This window comes from Pristiophorus japonicus, chromosome 14, assembly GCF_044704955.1.
Source record: "Pristiophorus japonicus isolate sPriJap1 chromosome 14, sPriJap1.hap1, whole genome shotgun sequence".
Classification (NCBI taxonomy): Eukaryota; Metazoa; Chordata; class Chondrichthyes; family Pristiophoridae; genus Pristiophorus; species Pristiophorus japonicus.
In genome coordinates this window covers 16,939,443-16,955,910 of record NC_091990.1, presented here as the reverse complement: position 1 = coordinate 16,955,910, position 16,468 = coordinate 16,939,443, and the positions used below count along the sequence as shown (strand labels likewise).

Genomic DNA, 16,468 nt, shown 5'->3' with positions numbered 1-16,468 from the left:
TACGGCATTTATCCTGCGAGCAGAGTCGAGGTGCTGAAGAATCTGTACATGTGTGCTAGTTGAAACATTGACATGACTGGGTTTTGGTCCGATATACTGTTCACTGGTAACATACAATGACATGAGACATTTCATTTTGAATCTACCAACCTAGAGCTATTCAAGAGAAACTTCTCAAAGCTTTGTTTAATTTCAGGGGTTGGAGTGAATTAAGAGGTGGCACCCTCCATTCTCTGGGATTTTGCTCTTGGCATTGCTGTTCTTGACTTCAGAAGGTGAAAGCTATTTCCACTAATTCTGTCTGTTTCACTATGTTTAAACCAGTTTAAGCGTCTGAGTGGAATCTATTTTACATGTAATCTTCATAAAGTGAGGATTTGGGAACCAGTTATATGCTGGATATATATATATAACCACATATCTTGGAACTATAGGTCCGTTCTTGGGTGCAGCTGTTTTTCCTTCTCCCTATTGCTGGCTCAGGTCTTCATGTTGTACCTGTTCACAGCACCAGTGATTTAATGCAGAGTGACTGCTCAAACAGTGGTTTATGGAGAGGCTTTTATTCAACCAGACCTGGTTGTCTGTACTCTTCTTCGTGTCCTTGGGATCCATTTTGTCTCCTTCCCAATCATACTGATTTGATTTTGAATTTAGATGACTTCAGTTGTTCAACTTGGCATCCCACCAGCACAAGTTTTTGTGTCTAGTCTTGTCGATTACTCCTTCCCCACCCTTTGTGCTTACCGTTCCATGTTGTCTTGCTGCCTTCCCTCCGAGTGTAGCTAATAATGCTCCTATTTGTGTTTTAATTGCTTTCTGGTTGATTTAGTATTTTGGATTTAATGAATAAGCTTTTTGTCCATTCGAGGTCACCCAAACCTCTGTCGTTGAACTGCAGTACGTGGACGACACCTGCGCCTGCACACATTCTGAGGCTGAACTTCAGGATATAGTCGATGTATTCACCGAGGCATATGAAAGCATGGGCCTTAGGCTTAACATCCATAAGACAAAGGTCCTCCACCAGCCTGTCCTCGCCGCACAGCACTGTCCCCCAGTCATCGAGATCCATGGTGCAGCCCTCGACAACGTGGACCACTTCCCATACCTCGGGAGTCTCTTGTCAACAAAGGCAGACATTGATGCGGAGATTCAACATCACCTCCAGTGTGCCAGCGCAGCCTTCGGCCGCCTGAGGAAAAGAGTGTTCGAAGACCAGGCTCTCAAATCTACTGCCAAGATCATGGTCTACAGGGCTGTAGTAATACCTGCCCTCCTGTATGGATCAGAGGCATGGACGACTTACAAAAGACACAGCAAGTCGCTGGAGATATATCACTAATGATATCTCCGCAAGATCCTGCAAATTCCCTGGGAGGACAGACGCACCAACATCAGTGTCCTTGCCCAGGCTAACATCCCCAGCATTGAAGCACTAACCACACTCTATCAGCTTCACTGGCCAGGCTACTTAGTTCGCATGCCAGACACGAGACTCCCTAAGCAACTGCTCTACGCGGAGCTCCTTCATGGCAAACGAGCCAAAGGTGGGCAGCGGAAACGTTACAAGGACACCCTTAAAGCCTCCTTGATGAAGTGCGACATCACCACTGACATCTGGGAGTCCCTGGCCGAAGACCGCCCTAAGTGAAGAGGTCAGGCGCAGGCAGCGGAAACAGCACGTGGCAAACCAATTCTCCCCCCCCCCCCCCCCCCCACCCCCTTCCCCCGACAAATAACTGCCCCACCTGTGACTGGGTCTGCGGCTCTCGTGTTGGACTGTTCAGCCACCAAAGGACTCACTTCAGGAGTGGAAGCAAGTCTTCCTCGATTCTGAGGGACTGCCTATGCTGCCTATGATTTATGGTATTTTTGTTTAATTATTTTTTTAAACTCTGGCCAATGCTGGCGAGGCTGCATTTATTGTCCAGGAAGGTGATGTTGAGTCTTAATGAACAATTACAGTCTTTGTGACAGTGGTGCTTCCAAAATGGTGCTGGATAAGGAAATTCCAAGGTTCTGACGCAGCATTGACAAAGGCAATTGGCATTGGCAATTCCTGTCTAGGTCAGGATTGTGTGTGACTTGGAGGTGATCTTGGGTGTGATGGTATTCACATGATGTCGTTGCTTTTGTTCTTTTTTGGCATAAGTGTTTGCAGGGGCGGAGGATGTTGCCAAAGTTGCATGGAATTTACAGCACAGAAACGGGACCATTTGGCCTAACTGGTCTATGCCAGTGTTTATGCTCCACACTCCTAACCCTATCAACATATCCTTATATTCCTTTCTCCCTCATGTACTTATCTAGCATCCCCTTAACTGCAACTATGCTATTTGCCTCAACCACCTCAAAGTAAGCATGGCGAGTTGCTGCAGTGTATCCTGTAGAGATATGTATATATTGCAGTGACAATACACTCATGCTGGAGAGGATGGCCATTGATTCCTGAGGCAGAAGCACTAGTTAAGTGAATGCTCTGTTCTGGATCCTGTTGAGCTTCTTCAGCGGGTAAGTGAGTGTTTTATTACAGAAAATGCTGGAAATCTCAGCGGGTCAGGCAGCAGCATCTTGGAGAGAAAAACCGAGTTAACGTTTCAGGTCAATGACCCTTCACCAGTTCTGACGAAGGGTCATCGACCTGAAACGTTAACTCTGTTTCTCTCCACAGATGCTTCCTGACCCGCTGAGATTTCCAGCATCCGCAGTATTTTGCTTTTGTATCAGTGTTTTATCACACTCTGACTTGAGCCTTGTAGATAATGGAGAATGTTTGATGTTTGGCGCCAGGGGGGGGGGAGTGGAATCAGGTGTTGAGCTAGTCATCACCGTGTACCTCACCTCTGTCCTGCTTTACAACCACAGTGTCCAGTTCAGCTCCCGGTCTATGATTACTGCCAAGGTGCTGCTGGAGGTATCATTGGTTGTGAAGGGGAATTGTCTGGGCTGTCTCCAAGATTTTAATAGTCCAGCACTTGTGTGGTGCGAATGTTACCTGCCGCGAGTCAGCCTATCCTGCACGTTGTCGAGGTGCTGCTGTACTGGCACTGGCTGCTTTATCGAAGGAGTTTTGTGAATGGAACTGAACACTGGAATTGTCAGTGAGCAACCCCACTCCAGATCGTGTGACTCAGGTAATTGATGAAGCAGCTGAAAGCAGTTGGGGTGATGGGATCTCGCTGGGGAAGTCGGCCGGTATGTACTGGGGGCTGTAGTGACTAGCCTCCAACAGCCACAACCAGCTCAATGTCTAATATAGGAAGCCCTCTGGGAATAGCTGTTGGCATTAGCATCAAGCACTCCCAGGTCAGGTGCTTTGCACCTGAATGCATTACGCATGTCCTTGGGAATACTCGGTGCCCAAAATGCCACCACTGACATCAGTCACAGTGAATATTTTCTTGCATATAAAATAATTTCAGACTCTTACCAAAGGCATTGCGGTCAGAATCTATTAGCCTGTACTTGGAATGACACTCGTGAACTGATTTTTTTCATGGAAAGCGTTTCATTCTCTGGTATGCTGCTGAAATGAAACATTGTCACTTCAATGTTTCCTACATGCAGTTGGCAAAGTGTCAAAGGCCCACTGAACACACTCCTAGATAAGTTGGAAATCTAAAGTTGCATAAGATCTTATAGGTATATTTGGAGTGTGAAAGTTGATGCCATTCTTGTGTTTGGCTCTTGCCCGAAAGTTGCTGGTGCATGGACATGTCCAAACTTTGATGGAATATTTTAATTCATGTAGTAGTACCATGGAAACAGTTGCGTAGATGGATCACCAACACTCATAGCTGCAACAATCTGGAAAGTGGAGAGTATATCCGATGGATACAGACTTAAGTAGTTTATTTGTAAATCCATCTACAAACAGTGTATTTTTGCTGCACTATAAATTTACAACCATAGACTGGCATGTAATGGAGTGTTTGCCATTTCAAGTGGCTGGCGAGAGGAGTTTGTTCCTAATTTGTTTTGGGTGAGCGGCCCATTCACAGTTCCGCGCATGCGGGAAATTTAACATTTGAAAAGCAGAGGCAGGGCGGCTTAGAGGGAATGTTTGTTTGGATGCTTTCAAGATATCAAAAAAACCTTGTTTATTAAGGGTGTTCTTTTGCAGCTTGAGTTGTGGTGGTGGCTCATTACCAGCTCTGAGGAACAACATATTGCTCCCCATATTCAGTTATATCCTCCCTCCCTATTCCCATAAAGAATTATGCAGCCAGCTGGCTTTCTTAGTCAAATGATATCGAGCAGTAGTTTTCAAAAGTATGGTATTCTAATTTTTTCTACTGCTCGGCATAAAATTTGAAAGGGCCGTTGATACGAATATTTTTTCTAAATATCACCTCGTATTATTGTGAGGTCGGAATTAGATTTGTATTTAACCCTATCCTAATGTCCCTCTGTTGTCACTAGTCTGCAGATCCTAAGTTAAATCTAATGGGCTTCAAATCTTCTAAGGCCAGTTATTTTAATGCATTTCCATTTGCAAGAGGATTGATTTATGGTTTTTGTGGAAACATAGATGGTATCGGAGAATTCGCTTTCCAAACATGATTTAAAACAAAAAGTGATTTTCTTTCAGTCACAGTTGATCATTTGCCTGTATTTTCAAGCATATCTTCTCACGATGTTCCTCTTGTCAAAATTGGAAGAGGGATCCTGCTCAGCCAAGCTAATTTGTATTTTTTTTTTAACTAGAAAATTCTGCAACGGTTAGGCAGCATCTGTGGAGAGAAAGAGTTAGCGTTTCAGGTCGATGACCTTCCATCAGAACTGGAAGATGTTCAGAGCTGGAACAGCTTTTAAGCAAGTACAGAGCCAGGGGAGAAAGTGCAGGACAAGAACAAGATGGAGGGTCAGGATTCGCAGAGTCTGCAGCACAGAAACAGACCATTCGGGCATATGTGTGCACACTAGGACTGTGCAGTGGAGCTTGGTCTTTAGTTGTCTTGGATAACCCTCGCCACTGGACCAAGACCTCGCTTGTCAAGCCCGTGTGATGGCTGGTGTGCAACGGCCACCCCACGTTAAAAGAATCCACGCACAGGCATCTTCCACCCTTCAAAATGTAGTTTGGAATCTGGAATGTCAAGTGCCTCATGGAAACACCTGAGAATTCTTTTTTAGGGAGGGCGTGGAAGCGGTTCGTCCTCGACTCGCGGGACTGCCTGATACTACTCTTCGGAGGGCAGGAGTGATTAAATGACAAAAGTAATGGTGAAAGGCAGAAGGTGATAATGAGACCCATACAGAAGCGAAAGATGGGTACAGGGGCGATATGAATGGTTCCAGCAGAGCAGCAGCAGGGTGAGGGAAGGTTGGAAAATCTGGCAAAGAGAGGCTCACGTGACCCGGGAATGTGGGAAAAGAAAGGTGGGTAAGGACTACCCACCCCCGGCCGTGTACCAATAGGGGATCACCACTCCGAGCACCAGCCCACACCACCTTCACTCCCAGTGTCTTTGGTGCAGCCATTCTCCATTACCAGCACCAGCTACACAAATTAAAGATAAAATGGTGGTTAATAGTCTTAAAGAGTTAAAATCAATGTTAAGGCTGTAAAGTTCCAAGTAGAAAGATGGGGTGATGTGCCTCGAGATTGAGTTGGGCTTCATCAGAACAGTGTAGGAGTCCAAGGACAGAGTGGGATGGGGAATTAACGTGGCAAGGGAGCAGAGACTGGGGTCACACTTGCAGACTGAGTGGAGGTATTCAGTAAAGTGTTTGGTCTCCCCAAAGTAGAGGAGACTGCCTCTACAAATACTAATGTGTATTTACTTGTTTTACTGGTAGGATTTCCAGGATTTACAATGGGGGCTGATTATAGTGTGGGTTTTCGATTACTGAGCAGGTATTTTTGATCTTTAAGAAGTTAAGTGGCCTTTTCTATATCTAGCACACATTTTACTGATGTAATAAGGAAAGTTGAAAGTAAAGTTGTCTACCACAAACAGCAGTGAGATAAATGACCAATTTATGTAACACCTTTAATGTAGAAAACATCCCAAAATGTTTTTATAGAGTGCGAAAACACGAAAGAAATAGGTGGCGAGCTGTGATGGGAGAGCCAGTACTCCATTGAAAAGGAAGAGCAAGTCAACATGTTTTCAGCTCTTAACCACTCCTGAATTAAATATCTAATTTTAATCCAATTCCTTTTCTGCAATTGAATGGGTTGTTTCACTCCAGGCTTTCCAGATCAAAAAGAAATGTGTTCAGTTTGAAAATATTTGTTTTAAAAACAAATCTATATATCACATGCCTCCCTCATTTTAAGGCTCCATTACAGCACCTGGCTTTTTCATCTCTTGTGTTTCTGCTTTATTATGGGCGATCGTTATAGCACTCTTCCTGGACTTGCAAGCAGTGCCTGGCTCCCAAGGGCAGTGCTCTGTGGGTGGAGTGCGTTTATTTCCATCTGTTGAATTCTAAATATTGTGTGCCAGTATAAAGGGATAGCCTTTTCTGCTGCATGCTGCTGACCTGTCACACCTGCTGCTGACGGTATAGGCGCTTGCTATTATCACCTACACAGGCCTTTCAGTTTATATGTTTCTTTTTGAGTAGCTTGCTTTACATGCTGGTTTAAACTGCCTTTGACTTAAGAACGTAGGAATAGTCAGGGGTGAGAAGATGACATTTGGCTCATTGTTGAAACTCGTCCCCTCTCGACTTCTGATGCACAGACATATTTCATCTCTGGATGAGGCATCCGAAAAATCATTTGTTGTTTCTCTCAAAATGCTGATCACAGATAAATACACATTGTGCTAAGTTGCTTCAGGGGCCACATTTCAAACTCTCTCAACTGAGCTGTAGAATAGTACAGGTTACGCTATTCCTGTGCCAGACAGTGTGGGACCTATCACAGCACTTGGCTGACAGTTGTGGCTCAGTTGCAGCATTCGCCTCTGAGTCAGAAAGTTGTGGGTTCAAGTCCCACTCTCGAGGCTTGAGCACATAATCCAGGCCGACACTTCAGTGCAACGCTGAGGGAGCGCTGCATCGAAGGTGCTGCGTCCAACCAATGAGACACAAAACCGTCTGCTCCCTCAGGTGGACGTAAAAGATTTATTTGAAGAAGAGCAGGTGGTTTTCTTCGGTGTCTTGGGCAACAGTTAAAACATTATCTGGTCAATTATTGCTATTTGTGAGACCTTGGCTGCCAGGTTTCCAACAGTGACTACACTTCAAAAGTACTTCATTGGCTCTAAAGTGCTTTAGGATGTGTCGAGGTCATGGAAAGCGCTGTATAAATGCAAGTTCGTTTACTTAATCCGTGCACATAATTAGTAAATCAGTACCGGCCTTGTCTGTTCTACTCTCATCGAGCAGCTAAATCCTATAATCATTATTTATTCCGAAGCTTGAATTTTCTTAGTTTGAGGTGTGACTTCAAGGTGGTGAAAATGGATTTTAAAAGGTAACTGCCCACTCAATATTAGATGAAACCAGAAATGTCATTACTGCCTTGATGCATTTATCATTTAATACACGAGCGAGCAGCTCCATGATCAGGAACACATGCTTGCTGACTTTCCAGTCTTGGAAATGATCTGTGGAGGCACCAAGCAGAGGCCAGAGATCTCCCGAGGACAGGAGTGAGCAACAAACCAGAAATACGGGTTGTGGTGTGACTGCGGTCATTAGCTCCGAGGCCTGGCAGTAGATCTTCAGCCACAGGGAGTAAGGTTCCAACTCTTGACTACTTTTCCAAGTGTCCAGTTGTGACTTTGGCCTATCTGGAACCCTCCCTGACTGGTTCCAAGATACTCGAGCAATTCTTTTTTTTTTTACTGCAGTGGACTTTTATAGTGCAATTTAAAAAAAAAAAAAATTGCAGTGTAAGTTTTGTGAAACCCCATTTTAAATGCCCCTTTACTCTAGCAGCCGTATTGCTTTTAAATGAAGGCGCCATTCGATGAAAAATCTCTCATAAAGTCTGTATGTTTTGTCCTGATTTTCTTCATTATGTGGTTTTATTTTTCTTCAGGTACGGTCAATGGATGAACTGAACCATGACTTTCAAGCACTGGCATTAGAAGGACGGAGTATGGGAGAGGTGAGTTGGTGCTAAAAATCGGTGGCGGGGGGTGGAATTGAGAACAATGACTTATTGTATGCTTAAATATTTACTGAAGTCCTTCATTTTGCAATGCACGCTACTGTTTCTCGGCCCTGAAAAACATGTCCCACAGAAGTACTGTTAACGATTTTTCTTACTGATCTTGAACTTCTTGCGTTCATAAGCAGGTTTTGCAGTCAAAGCTCGATAAGTTAGTGACATGGATCTGCTTGAAATTTGTGACTTTGTTACATTCTTTGGTTTTCTGCTGCTGTTCTGGCTATATTTTGCTGCAAAATTGATTTCACACAAGTTTATTTTCAGCATAAAAATTATTTTTCTTGGCTAACTGAAAATAATTGGCATGTGTTGTCTTTTTACATGGTTCTTGAGCTTGTAGTAAAACTTAATGCATCTGTTGCCAGTAGCTCAAAAGTCCCGTGAAAGGCAAAGTCATTGTATTTTAAAGAAAAAGTGACGTCAAAAAATGAGCTTGTTGGAGCTTTCCCATGGTTCATTTGACGCTTGTACCACCTGGTGTGGTCTGAATCAAACAAACAAGGGAGGCCTGTATCCGTGTGTTGAGCTGGCTAATTGTAGTGGTTTGGGAACTACAATTGGCCTCAGTATCCCTGGGCTGGTGAGAAGGGGAAAAAAAATCAACTGGGGTGCCCCATTCCTGTGAGCTATTCTGCGACCCCGAGTGGAAAGTTGCACGCGTCCTGTTTCTCAATTGCATGCTGCCCCTTGGTGACATCATCCGAAAATTCAACATCAGCTTTCGCGTGCGCTAAACGACACCCAGCTTTACCGCACAGCCGCTTCCCCCAACCCCTCCACTGCCTCTGATTTGTCATGCTGCTTGTCTGACATCCAGCGTTGGATGAGCAGAGATTTCCTCCAATAACCTGTTGGGAATACTGATGATCTCTTCGGTCCCTGCCACAAACTCCAATCCCTAGCCACCGACTCCATCCCCCTCCCTGGCCATTGGCTGGACCAGACTCTTGCAACCTTGGCATCCTCACCCTTCAAGCTGTAGTTCGGGACTTGGAATGTCAGGACCCTCATGGAAATACCTGAGAATTTTTTTTTTTGAGGGACTGCCTAGTACTATGCTATTTGACATTGAGCGGAGTTTCCAACCCCACACCCCCTCAATCACCAAGGCCATTTACCTCCACCTCTAACGCCACCTATCTCCACCGCTGCCTCAACTCATCTGTTTATCCTGAAACCTTTATCCATGCCTTTGTTACCTTTAGACTCAACTATTATAATGCTCTCCTGGCCAGCCTTCCACCCTCCATAAACTTGAGCACATCCAAAACTTTGCTCCCATATCCTAACTCGCAATAATTCCTGTTAACACGTCACCTTTGTGCTCCAGCAATACCTCGATTTTAAAATTCTTGTTTTCAAACCCTCCACCCATGGTTCCCCCCCCCCCCCCCCCCCGGTCTCCATGACCACCTCCAGCCCTACAATCCTCCGAGATCTGCGCTTCTCAAATTATGGCCTCTTGCGCATTCCCAATTTTTCTTCGTTCCACCATTGGCAGCTGTGCCTTCAGCTGCCTGGACCCTAAGTGCTGGTATTCCCTCCCTAAACCGTTCCAACTCTTGACCAATGTTCCAGTCATTTTATTTGGATATGCATTCAAAATGCAGCTCGTGCGGTTTTTATTATTTAAGAACAGGTGAGCGGCTGCGTGGGAGAACTTAGCATGTGAAAGGAACATCGCTCTCTTCCCCCTCTCCACCTTTAAGAAGCTCCTTAAAACCTACCCCTCCGACCAAACTTTTAGTCATCTGTCCTAATATCTCCTGTGGCTCTGTTTAAAATTTTGTTTGATAATGTTCCTTGGGACGTTTTACTTTGTTAAAGGTGCTTAATATAAATGCTCGTTGTTGTGATCGGATGTTGGTCGCGATCCGGTTTGAACCCAGCAGCAATGCCTCCCTCGGTCTTACGGCGCGCAAACTCATTCTTCCTGCACAAATCAAAAAAGGCTATTGTGGAGAGAATTTTAAGACTCTGAACATGCCACAGTTACCTCACAACTAACGCTGTGGAGGACGAAAAGCTGACCATTACACCATGGGGTACGGGGGAAGTGGAGAATCCTCTACATCGTAGAATGTTACAGCACTGAAGCAGATCTTTGGGGCCCCTTGATTCTCTTCCGGTGTTTTTTTTTAGTTCAGTTGGTTAATTGTAGGGTTCTATTAGCATGCACCGTATATTTGTGCCACTGGCTTCTCTTTTCCTGGCCTATTATCTGTGATCAGTCAGAAGTGGGCGGAAAGTTAACGGCCAATGTTTTCAATAGTGACTGAAACCTTTGGGAGCTCATCATCTGATTACGGGACTGGCAATGCAAGTAAAGTAGCAAAGTACAGGACAACCCAGCTAATGAAGGAACAGATTTTTCATTAACAGTCTGCTGTTGCTATATAGTTGATCCAGTCATTTGGCACTTACTGGGACAGATGTATCCCCCGTAGCCTAATGCAGTCCTGGTTTAAAGTTAGTTTAATTCTTCGACACAGCATCTGTTAACTCCCAGATGGAATCAGTGCATGTACTTTATCTAATGGAACATTTGAATAAAAGGAACACGTTGCTCCTTCACAAAGTGTTATTGTGTCTGATACCAAAGCTTTACAGTGTTGCGAGTAGTGTTTGCACGTTTGAGCTGACTAGGCCAAATAGTTAAAATTTTCAAATGTGTATTTAGATGTTTGCACTGTAGAAATCAATTGTCGTGTTTCAGAGATTGTTTTAGTGTGCAGATTTGATTTGAAAAAGCTGTGCAGACTGGGTTATTTCAGTCGTTTTTAAGGCCAATGCAGTTATCAATGGCTTGTTTGCTGCGGTTGTGGTGGTGATCTGGATACTGTCAATAACCTTGAGGGCAGGAGAGACATCTCGTGCTTCCCACCCACCTCATTGCTTTGCCTGCCTTTCATAAAAAATATCCTCTAGTGTTATGTTTTTCATAGTATGTCTGCAGTGCCTGATGCAACAGGCAAGGAGGCGACTGGATTAATTATCCCCCTTTTTACTCTGCATTTGTTCAACGGTGCAACACAGTTCACTGATTTTTTCTGTTATAATACTGTTAATTTTTCAAATCCGAATTACCTTTTTTGGAAATGCCCTTGTTTTAGTTGAATGAGAATGAGTTAAACCTCATATAAAGTAAAATGGCCACGGCATTTTTGATGATTGATGCTTCAAAACAAAGTAATGCAATTGTTCCATAGACATTTTCAAACGAGGAACAGTCATGGACATCGGTGTTTTGAAGGTGTTTGAGGTGCCTGCTGTACATCATCCGTGTTTCTGAAGCATATAGGAGGGCGGGTATCATTACCGCTCTTTCGACCATGAGCTTGGTGCTGGGTTTGAGATCCTGGTCTTCGAACACTCTTTTCCTCAGGCGGCCGAAGGCTGCACTGGCACGCTGAAGGCGGTACTGGACTTCGTCATCGATGTCTGTCCTTGCTGATAGTTGGCTCCCAAGGTATGGGAAGTGGTCCACATTGTCCAAGGGCTTGTCCGGGATCTTGATAATCGGGGAGCAGTACTGTGTGGCGGGCCAGGTTGGTAGAGAGAATTCTTGTCTTACTAGCGAAGTACTACCAGCGCTGCCTCTGCAAAATCCTGCGAATTCACTGGCAGGATAGGCGCAGCAATGTCAGCGTTTTCTCTCAGGCCAGCATCGCGGCATTGACCATGTTTGATCAGCTCCAATGGACGGGCCACATTGTCCACATGTCCGATACTAGACTCCCGAAACAAGCACTCTACTTATGTCACGACAAGCGAGTCACAGGAGGGCAGAGAAAACGCTTCAAGGACACCCTCAAAGCCGCCTCGACAAAAATGTAACATCCCCCACCGACTATTGGGAATCCTTGGCCCAAGACCGTGGAGAGGGCGCCGAACACTTCGAGTCTCTTCGTCAGGAGCATGCAGAAGCCAAGTACAAACAAGTATGACTAACCAAGCACCCCACCCACCCGTCGCTCCAAACGCCACCTGCCCCACCTGTGACAGATACTGCAAATCCAGAATTGGTCTCATCAGTCACCTTAGAACTCATATTAGTGTGGAAGCAAGTCATCCTCGACTCCGGGGGACTGCCCGAGAAGTTTTGAAGGGATTGTTCAGAAGCAGGTGCTAGTCCCGAGCTGCAGCAGATCGCTGCACATTTTAAGTACAAGTTGTGCATATATCTCTCTTGGACATTCATGCATTACACTGCGCCTACTAGTCTGACATCGCTGGTTCATACAGCCTGATTTCATGTTTTCCTTTCGATTCCGAACATGTTAGCATTTCTGTTTTAAAAATGCATTTTCCATAATACAGCAACAAACTCTTCTAACCAGTTTTACCTGGGCCTGTGTGCCTGCCTACACAAGACCCATTTAACAGAATTGCCTGGTGCTGGTTCACAGGCACTGGGCTCCCAGAATTCACGTTAAAGTTCACATAGTTTCAGTGGGTAACACTCTCTTGTCTTTGAGTCAGAAGGTTGTGGGTTCCAGCCCCACTTCAGGTCTTGAGCACGCAATCTAGGCCTACATTCAGTCGGGGAGTGCTACGTTGTCTGAGGCGCTGTCCTTCAGAAGGAATGTTAAACAGATGCTCTGCCTGGTTACTTGGGTGGAAATGAAAGCACAAGGGGGGGGGGGGGGGGGGATTTGCTCAATGTCCTGGCCAACGTTCATCCCTCAACCAACACCATCAAAATAGATTGACCACTCTTCTCATTGATGTTTGTGCAGCCATAATGTGGGAATTGGCCAACATAACAGCAGTGTCTACACTTCAAAAATAAGCTCGTCTACTGTGAAGTCCAAGGACATGAAACTGTGTAAAGGAGCAACAATATAAAAGCAGCTTCCGTTGGGGGTGATTGTGTCTGCCCTCTCTAAACGTCTAAATCAGTTCCACGTAGATGTAAGAGGTCTTGGCACCTGTTAGAATCTGATTTGACACCACAGTGGCTTTTCGCTGCCAAACTGTAGGACTGTGCTCCAGTGAGTTTCATTACATTGCTCCGGAATTAAGTCAGACCGTGTGGTGTAAATGTATGCTAAAGCTCTGGTAGATTGATTCGTCTTTAATAAAAACATAAGAAGTAGGAGTAGGCCATACGGCCCTTCGCGCCTGCACTGCCATTCAATAAGTTCATGGCTGATCTTCAACCTTGACTCTACTTTCCCACCCTATCCCCATATCCCTTGATTTCCTTAGTGGCAAAATCTTACCGATCTCAGTCTTGAGCATCCACAGCCCTTTAGGGGAGAGAATTCCCTGAGTGAAGAAATTCCTCCTTATCTGAATGGCTGCCCCCTTATCCCTGAAACTATGACCCCCCAGTTCTACACTCCAGCCAGGTGAAGCACCCTCTCAGCATCTACCCTGTCAACCCTGCTAACAATTTTATACATTTCCATGAGATCACCTCTCATTCTTCTAAATTCCAGAGAATATAGACCCATTTACTTTAAAAAGAATCCTCTATTTACAGTTCTGCGATTGATGGTACATGCAGAAATCTTCGATCCTTATTTATGAATTTGTGTGTTTTTGTATAGCGTCGAGAATGCAACTCATAGTCTGTCCCCAACAGACTTGTTTGTGCTCTGCGGGTGGCTGAATTGATAAAACCATGTGTAACTGAACTATGCAGACTAGAAGGCCAAGGATTCAATTCCAGATCTCAGTCAGTGTGGCGTGGTAAAATATTGCGACAGTTTGTCTTGGCACCCCTGGGCTAGGGAGCGGAAAATCAACTGAGGTTCCTGTTTCCAAGCGGTATGCAGTGATTTCTGCTGGAAAGTGCGTGGATAACACAGTCCATAGTTTGTTCTCTCTCACTGGGTTCACATGAAATCTTGTCATTTGAGGGTGGTAGGAGAATGCTACTACTTCAGTCCCCATCGGATCATACCGAAGCAAAAGCCACAGAGCAGGAGGAAAGCAAATTGGCCAAAAAGGTTGCTCTCTGTTCTTCCGTCCTTTCAGGAGTGAAATTCAGAAAAAGTTTTACACACAAAGGGTGGTAGAAGTTTGGAACGCTTCTGCAAACTGCAATTGCAGCTAGATCAATTGTTCATTTTAAATCTGAGATCGATAGATTTTCGTTAAACCAAAGGTATTAAAGGAAACGGGGCAGTGGAGTTGGGTTGCAGATCAGTCATGATCTCATTGAATGGTGGAACAGGCTCCAGAGGCTGAAGGGCCTCCCCCTATTTCTATGTTGTGGTATGATTAATGTACTGCCCAAAACCAAAAGGGGCTTTCATTAATATCTGGCGCAGAATATCATTGGAATATAAGGGGGGGATTTTCACTGTTAAAAGAAACCACTTCCCACAAACACTGCTGTTCAAAACAGACCGGGTAATGTTCAGATGTTGCTTGTATTCCTGACAGTTTTGTACCAGTAAAATATGCTGTTTGGAAATATTTTGTTTTGCGAGGAACTTGAAACATTTGTAAAAGCAAACTTTTTGTACTGCTGCCTGTAGTTGGGACACTTATTTTTGCTGAAGTGCAATGTCAGGGTTACTGCAGTTGCTTGTGGTGAAGCCTTTGGCATGATCAAAGGCAGTGGATTCTGTAGGCGATTGACCATTGAAGATGGCAGCTTGTCCTTCTTGCTGCTGTTGGCGCTCCTCCCTCCAGCGTTCAGGCCAGTAAAACGTTTGAATATGTTTTTGTTGCCAGTCTGGAGGGACTTTGTTTATACAACTTAAAACAACTGAGTTTGCATGTCTGACAGATATGACATCTGCCTGCAATGTAGGTATGGTGGTGAGGAGTGTATTTACAGTTCTGTAGTATAGACAGACTTGGATATGTTAATGCGACTGGGGAAAATTCAGAAGTCATCGAAAGATGACTTCTGTACAACGTGTTGAGGGAGGAGGATTGGTCCTTGTTAGAATCCTTGGATTTTGGAGGGGAGAGCCATGATTGGGCGCAAACAGGAAATGTAAAAGGCGTGCACTCTTCCTTCAGTCACCTGATTATTACAATATTTTGCAGAATGTTAGCTCTTCAAAGCATCACATTTAACAATTGGGTTTGACTGTTCCTGACCTTGCTGATACAGTGGAAAGTTTACACATTTGCTAAATTACTGAGGGTTCTGTCCCTTTCAGAACAAAACGAGCCCTTTAAACTTTGACTCCTAGCTGTTTGTGGTAACCAGTACAGGTATATAAATATACATGAAGTCTTTATTTTTAAGCATTCAGTCATGAATTTTTAAAATTTGAAATAAAACATGCTGCAACAAGAAGCAAGATGCTTGAGGAGAATACCCTCTGACAAGATGCATAAATCAGTCCTGAGGACGTTTCAGTAGTGTAAAACGCACAAAGTCTTCAATAGTATTAAATTCACACTGCATTTATTTACATACTCTGCTCACAGACCCTTAAGCAACAGAAATTGTTTTTTTCTTAAAATGCATTTCCACATCTGGGTCAGTGTTTTTTTTTAAAAGCCACTGCAAATAGTCTTATCTATGATCTAAAAACTGCAATTCTTCGATGTACGCAGGGTTCCAGGTCATATACCTGTCATATGAAGCAATTTGTTAATTGCATTATTTTAGGTCATTGGTGTGTAGTTGCTGGTCATCCTTGAACTTTGGGCTGATTACAGACTCTGTGTAGTCACCTGGAGGAGGCATCAAGTTAGGTTAGCGATATTTGTATTTAAATTGTATTGCTTGGTAAATTGAAGATTAAAATATGACTCGGACCATTTATTTATTTTAAAATATCTGCAGTCACCAACAGCTTTGCGAATTATTGCCGAAAGACGATTTGAAGTATTTACTTGAGAGCAGTGAAATAGTGTGTGGTTATGGCATGGTTTGGGAAAGATTTCAATATTTAATAAGAGCTATATAGACAATTCCATATTTGGCCTGTGTATAGACACGACACGCAAGAATGGTTATCTGTTTGAGGGAGGGAATTCGCCGAGAGGCACTGTCCCTTTAAGAAGTGTTATGTTGTGTATTTGTTCGCTGGAAAATTGGGTAAGATTGACAAAAACCTCGGGATTCCCCTTCCTCCTTGTCCACCTTCTGCTTCCCCATATATTGTATCTAAATAACCTTTTGTCTTGTTCCCAGTACCAGTTGTCCAGGAAAGTTTACTTACCATGTTTTATTTTCCTTGGTGTATTATCACCTGAGTAATAATGCTGCACAATGTCTAAATTTCTTAAAGGGTCTGCCGGTTATGCATTCCTGACAGCAATTCCTATTCTGCTGGTGACATTGAGCTTCTTCCAAAGAACAAGGAAGGCTAAACTCAGTGTGTTTTTTTGTTGTGCAAGTTTCTCCTGACA

The 16,468-nt window shown here is 44.1% G+C and overlaps 1 protein-coding gene across 8 annotated transcripts in view; it reads left to right on the top strand.

Annotated features, from left to right (window-relative positions):
- pum1 (pumilio RNA-binding family member 1) overlaps nucleotides 1-16,468 on the top strand; it is a 157,450-nt gene that overhangs the window by 77,912 nt on the left and 63,070 nt on the right. For all 8 annotated transcript variants that reach the window (XM_070898953.1, XM_070898959.1, XM_070898958.1 and 5 more), the window contains one exon: nucleotides 8,006-8,074. In XM_070898953.1, coding sequence (XP_070755054.1) covers nucleotides 8,015-8,074 — 60 coding nt within the window. In that variant the 5' untranslated portion in view covers nucleotides 8,006-8,014. The remainder of the gene's footprint in view (nucleotides 1-8,005; nucleotides 8,075-16,468) is intronic.